Source organism: Sapajus apella, unplaced genomic scaffold (genome assembly GCF_009761245.1).
Source record: "Sapajus apella isolate SASKATOON/1434 unplaced genomic scaffold, GSC_monkey_1.0 scaffold39, whole genome shotgun sequence".
Taxonomy (NCBI): domain Eukaryota; kingdom Metazoa; phylum Chordata; class Mammalia; order Primates; family Cebidae; genus Sapajus; species Sapajus apella.
In genome coordinates this window covers 2,208,353-2,224,106 of record NW_022436979.1, presented here as the reverse complement: position 1 = coordinate 2,224,106, position 15,754 = coordinate 2,208,353, and the positions used below count along the sequence as shown (strand labels likewise).

General features: G+C 39.3%; 1 protein-coding gene across 8 annotated transcripts in view; it reads left to right on the top strand.

The window, feature by feature from the left end:
- Window positions 1–11,187, top strand: part of LOC116565151 (probable ATP-dependent RNA helicase DDX60-like) — a 129,181-nt gene extending 117,994 nt beyond the window's left edge. For 7 of the 8 annotated variants that reach the window (XM_032298615.1, XM_032298614.1, XM_032298616.1 and 4 more), the window contains 3 exons: window positions 1,199–1,350; window positions 7,133–7,195; window positions 9,655–11,187. In XM_032298615.1, coding sequence (XP_032154506.1) covers window positions 1,199–1,350; window positions 7,133–7,195; window positions 9,655–9,787 — 348 coding nt within the window. In that variant the 3' untranslated portion in view covers window positions 9,788–11,187. Of the gene's footprint in view, window positions 1–1,198; window positions 1,351–7,132; window positions 7,196–7,627; window positions 9,116–9,654 lie in introns of those variants that run through there. The other variant, XM_032298618.1, reaches the window with a different exon arrangement.
- The last annotated feature ends 4,567 nt before the right edge of the window (window positions 11,188–15,754 follow it).

The window sequence follows — 15,754 nt, the reverse complement described above, 5'->3', positions numbered from 1 at the left end:
TCCTTCCTTCCTTCCTTCCTTCCTTCCTTCCTTCCTTCCTTCCTTTCTTTCTTTTTCCTTCTTTCCTTCCTTCTTTTCTTTTCTTTTTTCTTTCTTTCCTTCTTTCTGCTTCTCTTTCTCCCCTTCTCTCCCCTTCCCTTCCCCCTCTGTTCTCCTCCCCTCTCCTCCCCTCCCTTTCTCTCCTCTTCTGTTTCTTGTATTTCTTTCTTTCTCTTTTCTTTGTTTTTTTTTAAAGGCAGGGTCTCACTGTGTTTGTTGCCCAGGCTGGAGTGCAGTGACACATCACAGCTCACTGCACCCTCAACTTCCTGGGCTCAGGTGATCCTCCCACTTCAGTCTCCCATGTAGCTGGGACTACAGGCACATGCCATCATGCCCAGCTAATTTTTTGTATTTTTAGTAGAGAGAGGGTTTCACCATGTTGCGCAGTGTGATCTCGAACTCCTGGGCCCCAGCAGTCCACCTGCCTTGGCCTCCCAAAGTGCTAGGATTACAGGCATGAGCCACCATGCCTGGCCTGAACTTGTATTTTTATTTCACTTGCTCCACAGTTTAATTTTATCCATGCACTGGCAGAATTTGCAGACTTCTTCTGATTCTGTACAGATTAATTTGTCTTACATGCCCAGAACTGTGAAAATTTAGTTTTTGTTTGTTCATTTTGCTTCTCTTCATTTATTCCTCTTCTACCCCTCCTCCTCCATTTTTTTCTTCTCTCTGGAGCCCAAAGGTTGGTGCTGTTCCATTGTATTCTCCCTGTGGGCACAGGGAGACACGAGCTACATGACACTCCTTTCAAGGTCATTCTGTGCACCGATTAAGATGATGATGAAAATTCTACTTTAAAATCTGCTTCTATGCATTTTTCCTTAGTGAATGTTGCTTACGGTATTGTAGCTGGATGACTGAAATTGCCCTCAGTATGTTGTGAGAGTTTCCATTTCCCTCAGTGGGCTGCCCAGTCCAGAGGTGTGCTTAGCGTGGCGCTGCCCAGGGTCTCCAACACGCCCCTTTCCCTCACTGTAATGGGCCCTATTTCCCTCGACCCCCACAGGAGTCCTCCTCTGCCTGCCTCCTTCACCTCAGCTTCTTCAGAATGTACTTTAGGAAACTGAGATTCATACAAAAGAAATCTCAAACTGCAAACAATTCCTCTTTATATATCAATAATGAATTAATAGAAAATGTCTTTCCTCAGGTCATTCTGCGCACAGTTGGTGTTAGTGGCACTCAGGCTCCTCTGCTGTGGCCGTGGAAATTCGATCACCGAGGAAGGAGGATGCCACTAAATGCATATGCACTCAATTTCTACAAGCACAACTGCTTGACAAGATTAGGCCAAACCAATGGGTAGGTTTATGAGTGCGTGTCTGAAAAATGTATGTATACCTATATATCTATGTTTTGTTACTGTATATTCATATTACAAATGTAACAGCATATAATTTACATCATATAATTATATAAATGTAAACATATTTTTAAATAGGAATTTTAATAAGTAATATTTTTAAGAGTTTAAAATATAGATTAATCATGAAAACATACTAGATTACTTTTGAGAAGAATAATTTCTGGTGATTAGAAATTTCAGTATTATTTTGGATTTTGGGGGTAGGTACTACCAAAATCTTGGTACTTGAACTGGTTCTGGTGAACCTAACTTTGAGGACAAAAAAATTGAATACATTACGAAGCTCAAAAAGATATTTTAATAATTTACCATTATACTAATTATTCATTAAGAAAGAATGTTGGATGATTTCCAGAAGCATATCAAAGATTATCTTTTATGAAATAAGTAAATTAATATTTATTTTTTTCTCCACAAATGTGGTGTGGAAGGAAAAGATCAGAAACTTACATTATGAGAAAGTTAACTTAGCATCTATCTGTTAGGGACACTTGTTCCAGTTCTTTGGAAATCACTTTACAAAGCAGTAAAGAAGGATGAATACTTAGAATTCACATGGAAAGTGAAAAATTGAGTCATGGAAACAAGTAGGTAGAAATGGGGAAAGTCATGCTTTTGAACAGTTAATTCAGGAATTCTATAGGAATTTTACATAAATTTTTGAATAATTCTGATCAAAATTAGTTTTAAATATTTAAATGCTTTTATTTTTAAAGTTTTTAAATTGACATTGTAACTGTACATATTTATAGGCTACAGTTTGTTATTTTGATACATATGTGTTGTATGATGATTAAGTCAGGCTAGCCAGGGTACTCATCACCTTGCATACTTATCATTTTTTTGAGGTGAGAACATTCAAAAGCCTCTCTTCTGGCTGTTTTGTAATCTACAATACAGTACTGTTAACTGTAGGCACGTTTCTGTGCAATAAAACACTAAAACTTATTTCTCCTATCTTACTGTAATTTTGTACGTGTTCACTAACCTCTGCCCACCTCCTCCTCTCTCTTCCCCTCCCCAATCTTTGAAACTGTTATTCTATCCTCTACTTCTATTATATTATTTTTTCTTCCTTTTGGATTTCATATATGAGTGATACCATGCAATATATTTTTTTCTTTCTCTGGCTTATTTCACTTAACATAATGTCCTCCAGATTTATTCATGTTGTCACAGATGACAGGATTTTACTCCTTTTTATGGCTGAATAGTATCTCATTTTGTATATGTATCACATTTTCTTTATCTGTTCATCCACTGTTGGACACTTAAGATGGTTCCATATCATAGCTATTGTAAATAGTGTGGCATTAAAGATGGGAGCGCAGGTATCTCTTTGACATACTGATTTAATTTCTTTGGATATATGTCTAGTAGTGGGATTGCTGGATCATATCATAATTCTAGTTTTAATATTATGAAGAACTTACACACTATTTTCCATAATGGATTTACTCATTTATAATTCTACCCACACTATGTAAGCATTCTCTTTCCTCCATATTCACACCAACACTTGCTTTCTTTTGTCTTTTTTAAATTAATAACCATTCTAATTAGAGTTGTTAAATTATAACCATTCTAACTAGAGGTGGAATTTGATTGTGGTTTTGATTTGCATTTTATGATGATTAGTGATGTTGAACATTTTTTCATATAGCTATTGGCCTTTTGTATACTTTCTGTTGAGACATGTCTATTAAAGTTTTTCACTCATTTTTAAATTGATTTTTTTTTTTTTGCTGTTAAGTTTCTTATATATTCTGGATATGAATCTTTTGTCTGATGTATAGTGTGCAGATATTTTTCTCCCATTTTATAGGTTGTCTCTTCACTTGTTAATTGTTTAGTTTGATGTAATCTCTTTTGTCTGTTTTTGCTTTTATTGGTTGTGCTTTTGAGATCTTATTTAAAAAATCCATGCCCAGCCCAGTATCGTGAAGTTTTTCTGCTGTTTTTCTTTTAATGGTTGTATTAGTTTGTTTTCATACTGCAGACAAAGACATACCCAAGACTGGGAAATTTAAAAAGAAAAGAGGTTTATTTGACCTACAGTTCCATGATCTCACAATCATGGCAGAAGGTGAAAGGTACATCTCACTTGATGGCAGCCAAGAGAAGAGAGCTTGTGCAGGGAAACTCCTGTGTTTAAAACCATCGATTCTTGTGATACTCCTTCACTATCATGAGAACAGCTTGGGAAAGACCTGTCCCCATAATTTCATCACCTCCCACTGGGTTCTTCCCATGACACATGGGGATTGTGGGAGTTACAATTCAAGATGAGATTTGGGTGGGGACATAGCCAAACCATATCATTCTGCCCCGGCCCCTCCAAAATCTCATGTCCTCACATTTCAAAACCAATCATGCCTTCCCAGCAGTCCCCGAGAGTCTTAACTCATTTGAGCATTAACTCAGAAGTCCATAGTCCAATGTCTTATCCGATACAAGACAACTCCATTCTGTCTATGAGCCTGTAAAATCAAAAGCAGGTTAGCTACTTCCTAGACACAATGAGGGTATGCACATTGGGTAAATACAGCCATTTCAAATGTGAGAAATTGGCCAAAACAAAGGGGCTACAGGCCCCATGCAATTCGAAATCCAGCAGGGCAGTCAAATGTTAAAGCTCCAAAATGATCTCCTTTGACTACATGTCTTGCATCTGGGTCATGCTGATGGTGGGTTCTCACAGTCTTGGGCAGCTCTGCCCCTGAGGCTTTACAGGGTACAACCCCCCTCCTGGCTGCTTTCACAGGCTGGCATTGAGTGTGTGTGTGGCTTTTCCAGGTGCACAGTGCAAACTGTCAGTGGAGCTACTATTCTGCGGTACAGAGGATAGTGGCTCTCTTCTCACAGTTCCACTAGGTGGTACCCCAGTTAGGACTCTGTGTGGAGGCTCTGACCACACAGTTTCCTTGGGCACTGCCCTAGCGGAGGTTATCCATGGGGGCCCCACCACTGCAGCAAACTTCTGCCTGGGCATCCAGGCATTTCCATAAATCTTCTGAAATCTAGGCAGGGGTTCCCAAACCTCAATTCTTGACTTCTGTGCCCCCACAGGTTCAACACCATGTGGAGACTACCAAGGCTTAGGGCTTGCACCCTTTGAAGCCATGGCTTGAGCTCTACATTGGCCTCTTTTAGCCATGGCTGGAGCAGCTGGGACACAGGACGCCAAGTGTGAGGCTGCACACAGCACAAGGACTCTGGGCCCAACCTATGAAACCACATTTTCCTCCTAGATTCTGGCTCTGTGATGGAAGGGTTTGCTGTGAAGACTGATGCCATGTCCTGGATACATTTCCCCACTGTCTTGGGGATTAACATTCAGCTCCTTGTTACTTATGCAAATTTCTGCAGCTGGATTAAATTTCTCCTCAGAAAATGGGATTTTCTTTTCTATTGCAGTCACTTGCAAATTTTCCAGTCTTTTATGTTCTGCATCCCTTATAAAACTTATTGCCTTTTTAAAAAAATTATACTTTAAGTTCTGGGGTACATGTGCAGAACATGCAGGTTGTTACATAGGTATACACGTGCCATGGTGGTTTGCTGCACCCTACTAACTCGTCATCTACATTGGGTATTTCTCTTAATGGTGTCCCTGTCCTAGCCCACCACACCACAACAGGCCCCAGCATGTGATGTTCCCCTCCCTGTGTCCATGTGTTCTCATTGTTCAACTCCCACTTATGAGTGAGAACCTGTGGCATTTGGTTTTCTATTCTTGTGTCAGTTTGCTGAGAATGATGGTTTCTAGCTTCATCCATGTCCCTGCAAAGGACATGAACTCATCCTTTTTGATGACTGCATGGTATTCCATGGTGTATATATGCCACATTTTCTTTATCCAGTCTATCAATAATGGGCATTTGGTTTGGTTCTAAGTCTTTGCTATTGTGAACAGTGCCACAATAAACATACATGTGCATGTGTCTTTATAGTAGAATGATTTATAATCCTTTGGATATATACTGAGTAATGGGATTGCTGGGTCAAATGGTATTTCTAGTTTTAGATCCTTGAGGAATCACCACACTGTCTTCCACAATGGTTGAACTAATTTACACTCCCACCAACAGTGTAAAAGCATTCTTAATTCTCCACATCCTCTCCAGCATCTGTTGTTTCCTGACTTTTTAATAATCACCATTCTGTCATGAGATAATATCTCAATGTGATTTTGATTTGCACTTCTCTAATGACCAGGGATGATGAGTTTTTTTTTCATATATTTGTTGGCTGCATAAATGTCTCCTTTTGAGAAGTGTCTGATCACAAAACAAGTCTGAACAAATATAAGAAAATAGAGATCATTTCAAGTACCTTTTCTCAGCAAAATGGTATAAAACTAGAAATCAGCAACAATAAAAACTCTGGAAAATTTACAAATACATGGAAATTAAACAATTACTCCTATAAAAACCAACAGATCAATTAACAAATTAAAAGGGAAATTTAAAATTTTCTTAAGACAAATGAGAATGGAAACACATTATAAGTAAACTTATGGAGTATAGAAAAAGCAGTTTTTAAATGGAGTTTATGGCAATAAAGGCCTAAATCAAAAAAGTAGAAAGATTTTTTTACTAAACAACTCAATGATGTACCTCAAGAAACAATATACAAGAATATACAATATATAAGAACAAACTAAATCCATGGTGGTTTGTCTGGCTATGCAGCACGAGTATGCACAGGTGCAGTGGCCTGGCCACCTGTTCAGTGGCTTTCTTGCTGTGCATATCTACCTTTTCCCTAGTGGGTCATGGGCTGCCACATAGCTTTGGATGTAAAATGATGGTAGGCTTCAGGGATGGAGAGAGAGCGTGACTACTGACCTCCAGTAGGGCATACAGTCTAGCAGTGAGTCTGGTTTCAAAATGTCACCATGCTGTAGCTGCTTAGTCATGAAGGAGGAGATGCACAATGTGGGCTCTTACTCTGGGCCAATGTATCTATTTAAACTTGTGGTAACTCTGCAATAGATTCAGGGTCTGTGAGGACTGGGAGACTCTCTTGTAGTAAGAACTGCTGGCATCTGTGATGGCTATGGAAAGCACTGGAAGTCCTTAGCATAGCATTTTTCTGTAAGAAGAAGCCACCTTGACTCCCAGTCATTCTTGGTAGGACAGACAGTGTGGCAGAGCAGGGTGCCTCACTCCTGTCTCTACGGTGCTACCTTGGGCTTCTGTGCTCTGCAGGTGCTCCTCTACCACTCTCCAGCATACTTCATCACTCCAATGAAATAGAATAGCTTATTTGTTGTTTTGGTTTTTTTTTGTGGGGGAGATGAATAGCATCTTGCTCAATGTTCTGCTGTTCTTCACAAATCTTGAGCTACATCTGTTTTTCTTAGCTCTAGTTCTTAGTTATGAAGAAAGTAGAGATAACATTAGTGTATAAACTTGTTTTGTTTTCACTTTAATCTCTAGTCCCTATTGGCCCCCTAAGATTTACTTGTATATTCCACCCTCCCCCATTGATGATGGTCAGATTCTCTCTTTAATAATTTTTGTGTGTGTGTGTGTGTGGCTTTTTTTTACTTATGCTTCTGAATTTCATTATGATTAATACAATAAAACGAATTATCAACTGGGACTGTATTTGACAGATAAATTAACTGCCATAGACAGACCACTATTAAAGTTTAATTATTTTATGTTTATGTTTTTATACCTTTTAATTAAGAAATATTGTTCTCTTTAGGATGCATATGGGACAGCTCTTAAGGTGTTTGAAAGATTTTGCATTCACCATTCAGGCTATCAGGTATGTTTCATGCTGAGTTTGATTTCCTCGATTACTTAATGATAGTTTAGCAGACATTGAGCCCTTCCTTTGTGTAAGTTTATGATTCTCATGAAGGAGCACTCAGAAAGCATCATTGAGTCTCCCAGGTTCTCTACAACTCAGCTGACCAAAGCCTCTGTAGACCCATTCCTCAGGACACTGTCACATTTTTTTTATATCAAGATTCATCTCAAATCCATTTGTAACTTAATTTCATCCAGATCAGAGCCTCAAAGTCACCTCCTCATGACTTCAGGCCTCACTATACTCGATTTCTACAAATGCTGAGCCGTCGCACTAAGTCAGATAAATGGGAATCCAGAAGGCTACACCCTAATGACTTCAATAGGTCTCCAGTTTATATCCACTTTAAAGCACTTAAGTCTTTCTCATACTCAGTGCCTTTTCCAGACTCTGGCATCTTCTGTTGATTTCCTGTGTTCATCTGCCCCAATGTCAATAGAGACCCAAGCAAATATGAACTCTCTGTGGGCACTCCTTTCTCTATGCTCCATTGCTCATCTAATTTTTGTCTAGCTCCATTTTCCTTACCTCTAGTCCTTCTTTTTCAAGCGTGTGTGGTTTTTCACATAAATTCAGTTTGGGGTGGAGAATATTTATTTAGAGGACCTTGTTAGTGAGGACACATTTGTGGTTTTCCTTGGTCTGAGCTGAGTCTGACCCTTTGGGAAGCTCTCTACAAAGAGTGAAAGTCTTAGGATGGCCCTACTTTGCTCCCTTTGAGTATCTTCACATGCGGGATTCCCCACGTGGCTTATAGCTACCAAAGCTTCAACCTCTTTGAGCAGCCTGAGAAGCTTTGGAGATTTTAAACATATCTCAAGAATTGAAACAAGAAAAATAAGAGGGACTCTTCCAGGCACTTCAATGTCGTGGGAGAAACTTTCTTATAGACAATCATATGTGGTAAGTGCTATGATTGAGTTACATATAAAATACTAAGATAACATCAATAACTTTATGATTAATTCTACTAGAATCAGAAAAAGCATTATAGAAGATATAATTTCGAATTAGGTCTCAAAGGAGAAGTGAAAATTCATTAAGTAGATTAATTATACTTAATGTAATTCTAGCTACGTAGGATAATTAAGTAGAATAATTACAGTATTTGGATTTTAAGTAGGGAGAATAGTGTATCCAAATGTACAGAAATATTAAGGGTCCTGATGTATTCAGGGATAGGCCCCAAGGTAATGATGGTGGAGTATGGAATGTGGAGGTTGTGACGAGGATAGGGGGAAATGCTGAGAAGTGAGTGTGGAGTCTTTGGAAGGAATTTGGTTGTATATACGAATGGTCTTACTTGTTATGCAATGAAGTCTGGATTTAAAATGGTAGACAAAGGTGAGACAGGGGAGTTTCTAAGGATGAGTATGACGTAGATCTATGTTTTAGGGATGTTATTTTGGCATAGTATGTAGATTAACTCAGGAGGTAGAGAAACTGAAAGCAGGGAGCTAAAGTTGGAGGCTATATTCCAGGCTTGAATTAGGCAATGGTGGGAGAAATGAATGATGAGGATTAGAGAAATATGCAAGAGGTGGAATTCATGCAAAGGGGCAAGAGATATTATGACAACTGGGGTTTCTGATTTGGTTAATGATAATGTTAATGAAAGTATGGAATACATGATGATGACTTGGGACCTGACAATAAAAATGTGTGAGTTGGGATTTAAAATGTCACATGTGTTGTCTGTAAGACATCCAGCGGGAAATGTCGAGCAGTCAGATGGAATAATAGGTCTGAAACTGGAGGAATTTCAGACTTAGAGATAAAGATGTCATCATTCCTAATATTCAGCCACTGAGGACTAGTAAAAAAAAAAAAAAACCAGAAGCTCTGGTCTAGAGTGAATATGGTGGGGCATGAAGACAGAAAGGATGGCAGAATGTTAAATCACAATGAATTTCAATGCTCAAATCACATGTCAGGTACTGAAAGACCCACTTTTCTAAGTCTCCTTTCGTTCACTCTAGCTTCTAGTTCCTAAAATCTATGGATAGGGACAGAATGTTTTTTCATTGAATTGGGTGACTGTGGGTTTTTTAAAATAATGGTCAGGATATTAGGAAGTCCATATGGCTTTCATGAGATGTATACAGAGAAGAAAAGAAGTTGAATAACACTTCCAGGGCCCAAGAATGTGGAATTCTGTGGTCTTACAAACTCACAGAGCAAGTTTAGGTGTAAGATAAAGAGGAACTGTGTGAAGGTATATATCGTTATCTTTCTCAAGATACATGATGCATATTGTAAAGATTTTATAAGATAAATGTGCCTTTTATTATTCTGCATATTTTTTCTCCATATTTACATCTGATAGGTTTGGGGGCAATTACTTCTGCTAACCTTTTAGTAATATTGATTGTTATCAAAATGTGGGCTCATTATTATTATTATCATTTATACAGTGACTCCTTGAGTGAACTATGTGAAAATGAGCATGACAATGTAGTCCTGGCATTTAAGCAATTGAGTCAAACCTTTTATAAGAAACTTGAAGAAATCACTCACACTAACACCATGGAAAACCTTCAAGTCTGATTATGTGATATTTATCCCTTTGCAAGGAGAGATATATTTGAGCTTATACAATGAAATGGAAAAAATATTCATCTTGGAGCCAAACAGAATTGAATTCAAGTGTTAGCTCTGCTGTTTTCTAACTGAATGACCTTAAATTATGTAATATATCTGAACTTGAACTTTATTTTTGGCAAAATGGGAGTAAAGATGGATACCTGTAGTTGTTTTGAGTCTTAAATGAGATAATGTATGAAAAGTGATTGGGATTGGGTGGTGACTTAATTAATTACAGTGTTATTTTTTTTGTAGTTAAAGTTAATATCTAGTAAAATTTGTATCACATTGCCAATTTTTGATACATCCTCAAGTTACTGAATTTTAAATTAATGATCAATAAATCACAAGAGACCCAAGTCAATCCTGAACAACAATTTAGTTATGTAAGAAGACTTCTGCGTTTACAAGAAAGTAACTGCTGTGGACTGAATGTTTGTGCCCTCCCCTCAACAATGTTTATACTGAAATTCTAACCCTCGATGTGATGATATTAGGGATGATTAGGTCATGAGAGTGGAGCTCCTTGGATGTAGTTAGTGCCTTTAACAGAGAGATACAAGAGAACTTGCTCTCCTCTCTCTGCTCGCTACTATTGGATGATACGATGGGAAGATGGCCATCTGCAAACCAAGAAGCAGGCCCTCACCAGAACGGAATCTACTTACACCTTGATCTTGAACTTTCCAGCCTCCAAAATTGTGAGAAATATATGTGTGTTGTTTAGCCACCTAGTCTGTGATATTCTGTGATAGCAGCCTGAATTGACTAAGACAGTCACTTGGAGTAATTATAAACCACTTTCCATTTGAAAGCAGAACATGCTGATTCAACTGTTTTGTCCGATAGCAATGATAGATTTTGCTTGAGTCCCCCAAACTTTCTTATTTCTTCTTTCCAAATGATCAAGAGTACACTTTCTGGCAGTGATTAAGGAGTGTGTATGTAACAGAAAAAAAGTTTACCCTGTGAACCTGAATATGGAATTCACATTGTTTCTGCCCTCAATATCATACTTAAAAAACAAGCATACAAACAAATAAAAATGAACAAACAACAACCATTACAAAAACAAACCTTTAAAGGTGTGTTTCTGCTGTGATAAATGAATTTGATACTCTGAAGGAGAAAAAAGTCTCACAAATGAGCTTAAACTGCAGTTGATTTAAAAATTAGAGAATATAATTCTTAAAGCTATTGAAAGTTTCAACCAGAAAACCTCAAGTGAATTTTTAATGTAAATGAGGTCTTGAGTACAAGTTCTGTGATCCTTTAAGAAAACAATCAGCTGAAAACTTGGTATTGTTGCTGTTTATGTAGTAAGTGACTTGGCACCCATCAGAAAATAAAGGGAGTTAAATTGACTTACTGTTGGGTTTCTTGTGTTAAATCTATTAGTCCATCCATTTGTAGGCATGTGTTCATTAGGTATTTTGCTTTCATTGCTGCCTGTCTTTATTGCAGCTGTAGGTCACAGACTATAAAATCTGGTTTAGACCCAGATCTTGAACACAGAGCATTTCTTTCTCAGGGTGAAAGACATAACCTTTTGAATCATCTAGAATGTACCAAGACACCATTTATCATATGACATTACTTACAGATATGTTACATAGACTTAGAAAAACACTTTGTCTAGAAATGGAAAAATCTCTATTCCCTGGAATTTAACCCAAATTTGGTTTATATCAGTCATGTGCCAAAATCTCACTTATGACTATTTTCTTAGGGCTAATTCTAAATTTTTTTATTTAAAATAAGCACATAGTAACAAACATGGTAGATATTAATCCAGCTTTATAGATAGTAACTTTAAATATCAAAGGCTTAAACACAACAAAAGATGGAACTTGTCAGAGTGGACCAAAACACAATAACCAACTATATATTGTCTATAGGAAACCTCTTTTAAATATAAAGACATATGTGAATTAAAAGTAAATGGACCGGGCGTGGTGGCTTATGACTGAATCCCAGCACTTTGGGAGGCCGAGGTGGGTAGATCATGAGGTCAAGAGATCGAGACCATCCTGGCCAACATGGTGAAACCCCATCTCTACTAAAACATACAAAAATTAGCTGGGCGTGGTGGTGCGTGCCTGTAGTCCCAGCTACTCGGGAGGCTGAGGCAGGAGAATTGCTTGAACCCAGGAGGCAGAGATTGCAGTGAGCCAAGATTGCGCCACTGTACTCCAGCCTGGCGCCTGGTGACAGAGCAAGACTCTGTCTCAAAAAAAATAAAAAATAAAAATAAATAAATGGATGAGACTTCTAGTTTCCGGTTTCTCTTGTAGGAAGCTTGGAATCAACCACTCCATCCTAATTAGTGAAAATAGGAACAAACTGAAAAATTGATAATTCTTGTAGATCCCTGAGAGAAGTGATGTCATGGGGGAAACTGTTGCCCCTCAAACTGGAGTGAAAGACAGGTGGATACAGAGAATTACAACACACTGAGGCAGAAACCTCCACAGGAAGCAGTGCTGGAGCAGGAAAACCTGAACTTTAATGGATGAACTACTCAGTGTGGGTGTGTCTGAGAGTTGAAAACTCCGGGGGTATACATTCACCTGGGAGCCATGCTTCTGTCAGTTTTATATCTGGGAACCGAACCAAGGTCTTACAGTAAACATTGGAGAAAAATCCCCTCATGCATCTGGAAGGAGGAAAATAAAAAACTATTTTAAAATGTGCCGGAGCGCTCTGGTCTTTTTAATAAGGTCTGTCCTTAGGAGAAACTAGTTACTCAGAGTCTAGCCTGCTGGGATCTTATCAGAGACTAACTAACCTGTATAGAAGGGAAATATCCAACTTCAGCCCACACTAGCCATCCTACCCCACCTGAAGCAGGGCGCAGAACAAAGCTGAGGAACACTTGTAAAGTTCATCATCTAGGGAGACAAGCTCACTAAATGTCAGACACAATTATTGTATAAGTTTCTTCCTAACAATGGAAATATGTTCTGAGAAATACATTGTTAGGTGATTTTGTCATTGCGTGAACGTTAAAGAGTGTACTTACATGAGCTTAGATAGTATAGCCTATTATACTCCTAACTCGTGGTATAAACTATTGCTCTCAGGCTACAGGACTGTATGGTATTTTACTGTACTCAACACTGTAGGTAATTGTAATACAGTGGCAAGTATTTGTATAGCTAAACACATCTAAACATACAAAAGGTACAATAAATATACGGTATTATCATCTTATGGGACCACTGACGTTTATTGACCAAAAGGTCATTATGTAATTCATGACTGTATAGGACTACCGACCACTCCCCCAACAACTTACCAGCACATTACTAAAGACCTATTGTTTATAACACTTCTTTCTACTCAGTACATCATGTCTGCTATCAAGAAAAAAATACTAGGCAAAATATTACTAAAAGGCAAAAAAAAAAAAAAACCAACAACAAAAAAACCCCAGTTTGAAGATACAGAGCAAGCATCAGAGCCATACATGGCAGGAATGTTGGAATTATCAGAATGGAAATTTAAAATAGCTATGATTGATTTGCTATGGGCCTCCATGGATAAAGTAGACAACAAGCAAGAACAGAGGGGCAGGCATTATCCCAAAACTTATTGAGGAACAGAGTAGAAAAAAAAAAGGTAGAGGAAAGGCAGATTTGCTTTCTTTGCTTGAATGGATGCACCTGTCCTCTCCTGCCGTTAGACATCAGCACCCTTGATTCTGGGGCTTTTGGTCTCAGAGTGGAACTTACACCATTGGCAGCTCACAGGCTCCACCACCAATCCTCCCGTCGTTGGACTGGGACTGAATTGTGCTTCCTGCTTTTCTGTTTCTCTAGCTTTCAGGTGGCAGATATATGGAACTTCTTCACTTTTACAACTACATGAACCTATTCCTAAAACAAATCTCCTCTTACCTCTTTCTATATTATGTTCTATTGTTTCTGTTACTCTGGAGACCCCTAACTAAATCAATACCCTCTTAAATAAAATTCTGAAATTTCTATAAATTGTTTTCTTACAAAAAGGCAACATTAAGCATAAAAAGAAATAAAATGGATTCATGAGACATTTGCTTAGGCTAATAAGTCAGTTAGATAATTTTAGTCAACTTAGATTTGACCAAATATATTACTAAAAATGTTCTCCTCTTTGAGACTTAAAAATTCTGAAATTCGGAGTTTAAATGATTATTATACACGTTTTTATTCTTCCTTTGGTTTGCAAATATAATCAGTATTTGAAGACAGTGTCTTTATATGAAGCATTCAGTCAAATTTAATTGATTATTTGCCTTTTCAAAATAAAAATCTTGGGCGCAGGCATGGTAGTTCATGCCTTTAATCCCAGCACTTTGGGAGGCTGAGGCAGGCATATCACAAGCTCAAGAGAACTAGACAATCCTTTCCAACATGGTGAAACCTGTCTCTACTAAAAATACCAAAAAAAAAAAAAAAAATTTGCAGGGCATTGTGGCAGGCACCTGTAGTTCCAGCTACTCGGGAGGCTGAGGAAGGAGAATCACTTAACTCAGGAGGCATAGGTTGCAGTGAGCTGAGATTGTGCCACTGCACTCCAGCCTGGTGACAGAGTGAAACTCTGTTAAAAAAAAAAAAAAAAATCTTGAAGGGGGTTGGGCCAAGACGGCAGACTAGAAGCAGCTCATATGCACTCCTCTCATGGAAAAGAAACAGAATGGCTAGTGAAAACTAACCCTGAAGGCTGATCATCAGGGCAACCACATCAGGATCCATCAAGGTAGCAGGGGACAGAGAGCAGGGAGGCCTGAAGCCAAGCACCGGGCTGTCTGGGTTCATCATAGGTCCAGAAGAACCTCTCCAACATGGGAAAGGGTAAGTGAGTAAGAGACGCCCCAGGTGACTCATGCTCTCCACAGGCACCTGTGCAAAACTGGAAATGAGAGAATCTCCCTGCCTGTCTCCCCACCTCCACATTTCCCCTACCCTGCTTCTAGGCTGGAGCAGTGAACCACCTGGACGTTTTGCAGGGGCAACTCTTAAGACCAAGGGGACGTCTGCAAGTCTTGGGTCCCATAGCAGACCAGAAACTGGCACTGTAGTTCCCACAGAGGCTGCAGTCACAGTGCCTGGGAGGAGTAAGACTGCACCATCCTACCTGCCAAGTAGGGGTCAGTGCTGGTGCTAGCTTTCTACCCAGTGGTCCTACTTTGACCTGAACTCAGCAGGCAGCTGCAGCCTCCGGTTGTCCCAGGAAACGCCCAGTTGGCAGGATGGGCTCTGTCGTCCAACCTTTTCATTCATAGCCAGAAGGGCAATGCTTGCTAGAACTTCTGGCCCAGCGATCACATTTGTGTGAACTCAGTTGTAGGGCACAGCCTCTTGTCCCAGGAAGCACCCAGATGTCAGAGTGGGTGAACTCACTCATCCGGGTCACTGATAACCAGGTGAGCCATGCCAGGTACAACTTCTGGTCTAGAGTCCTACATTGCCTGAATCAAGTGAGGGACCCAACCTCCTCTTGCTCTGGAAACAACACAATGGCAGGTGGGCAGCTCTACCTAGCCCAGCTTTTCATAGCCAGTTGGGCCACATCTGCTAGTGCTTCCAGCCCCGTGATCTCACTTCTGCCTGAACTGTCTGGGCAGGTGCAACCCTGTGTTCTCCCAGGAAGCACTTGGACAGCAGATTAAGGCTGACTGGCAAAGATTCAGCCTGTCTGGCAACCCAGGAGTCCCTATCTGAGGGAGCCTTGTGGACCAGAACACACAACAAAATAAACATGGGCATGGAGACAGTCATCAGAAGGGGCTCAGGCAAGATCCAGGAGCAGCCTAGAATTAAAACCAGTAGACTGAACCCACATTATACCATAATAAAACCCCCAAGGGCATCAAAGAAGATAAAAGCAAAACAACCCATCCAAAGGACAGCAACGCCAAAGACTAAAGGAACATCAGTCCACACAAAT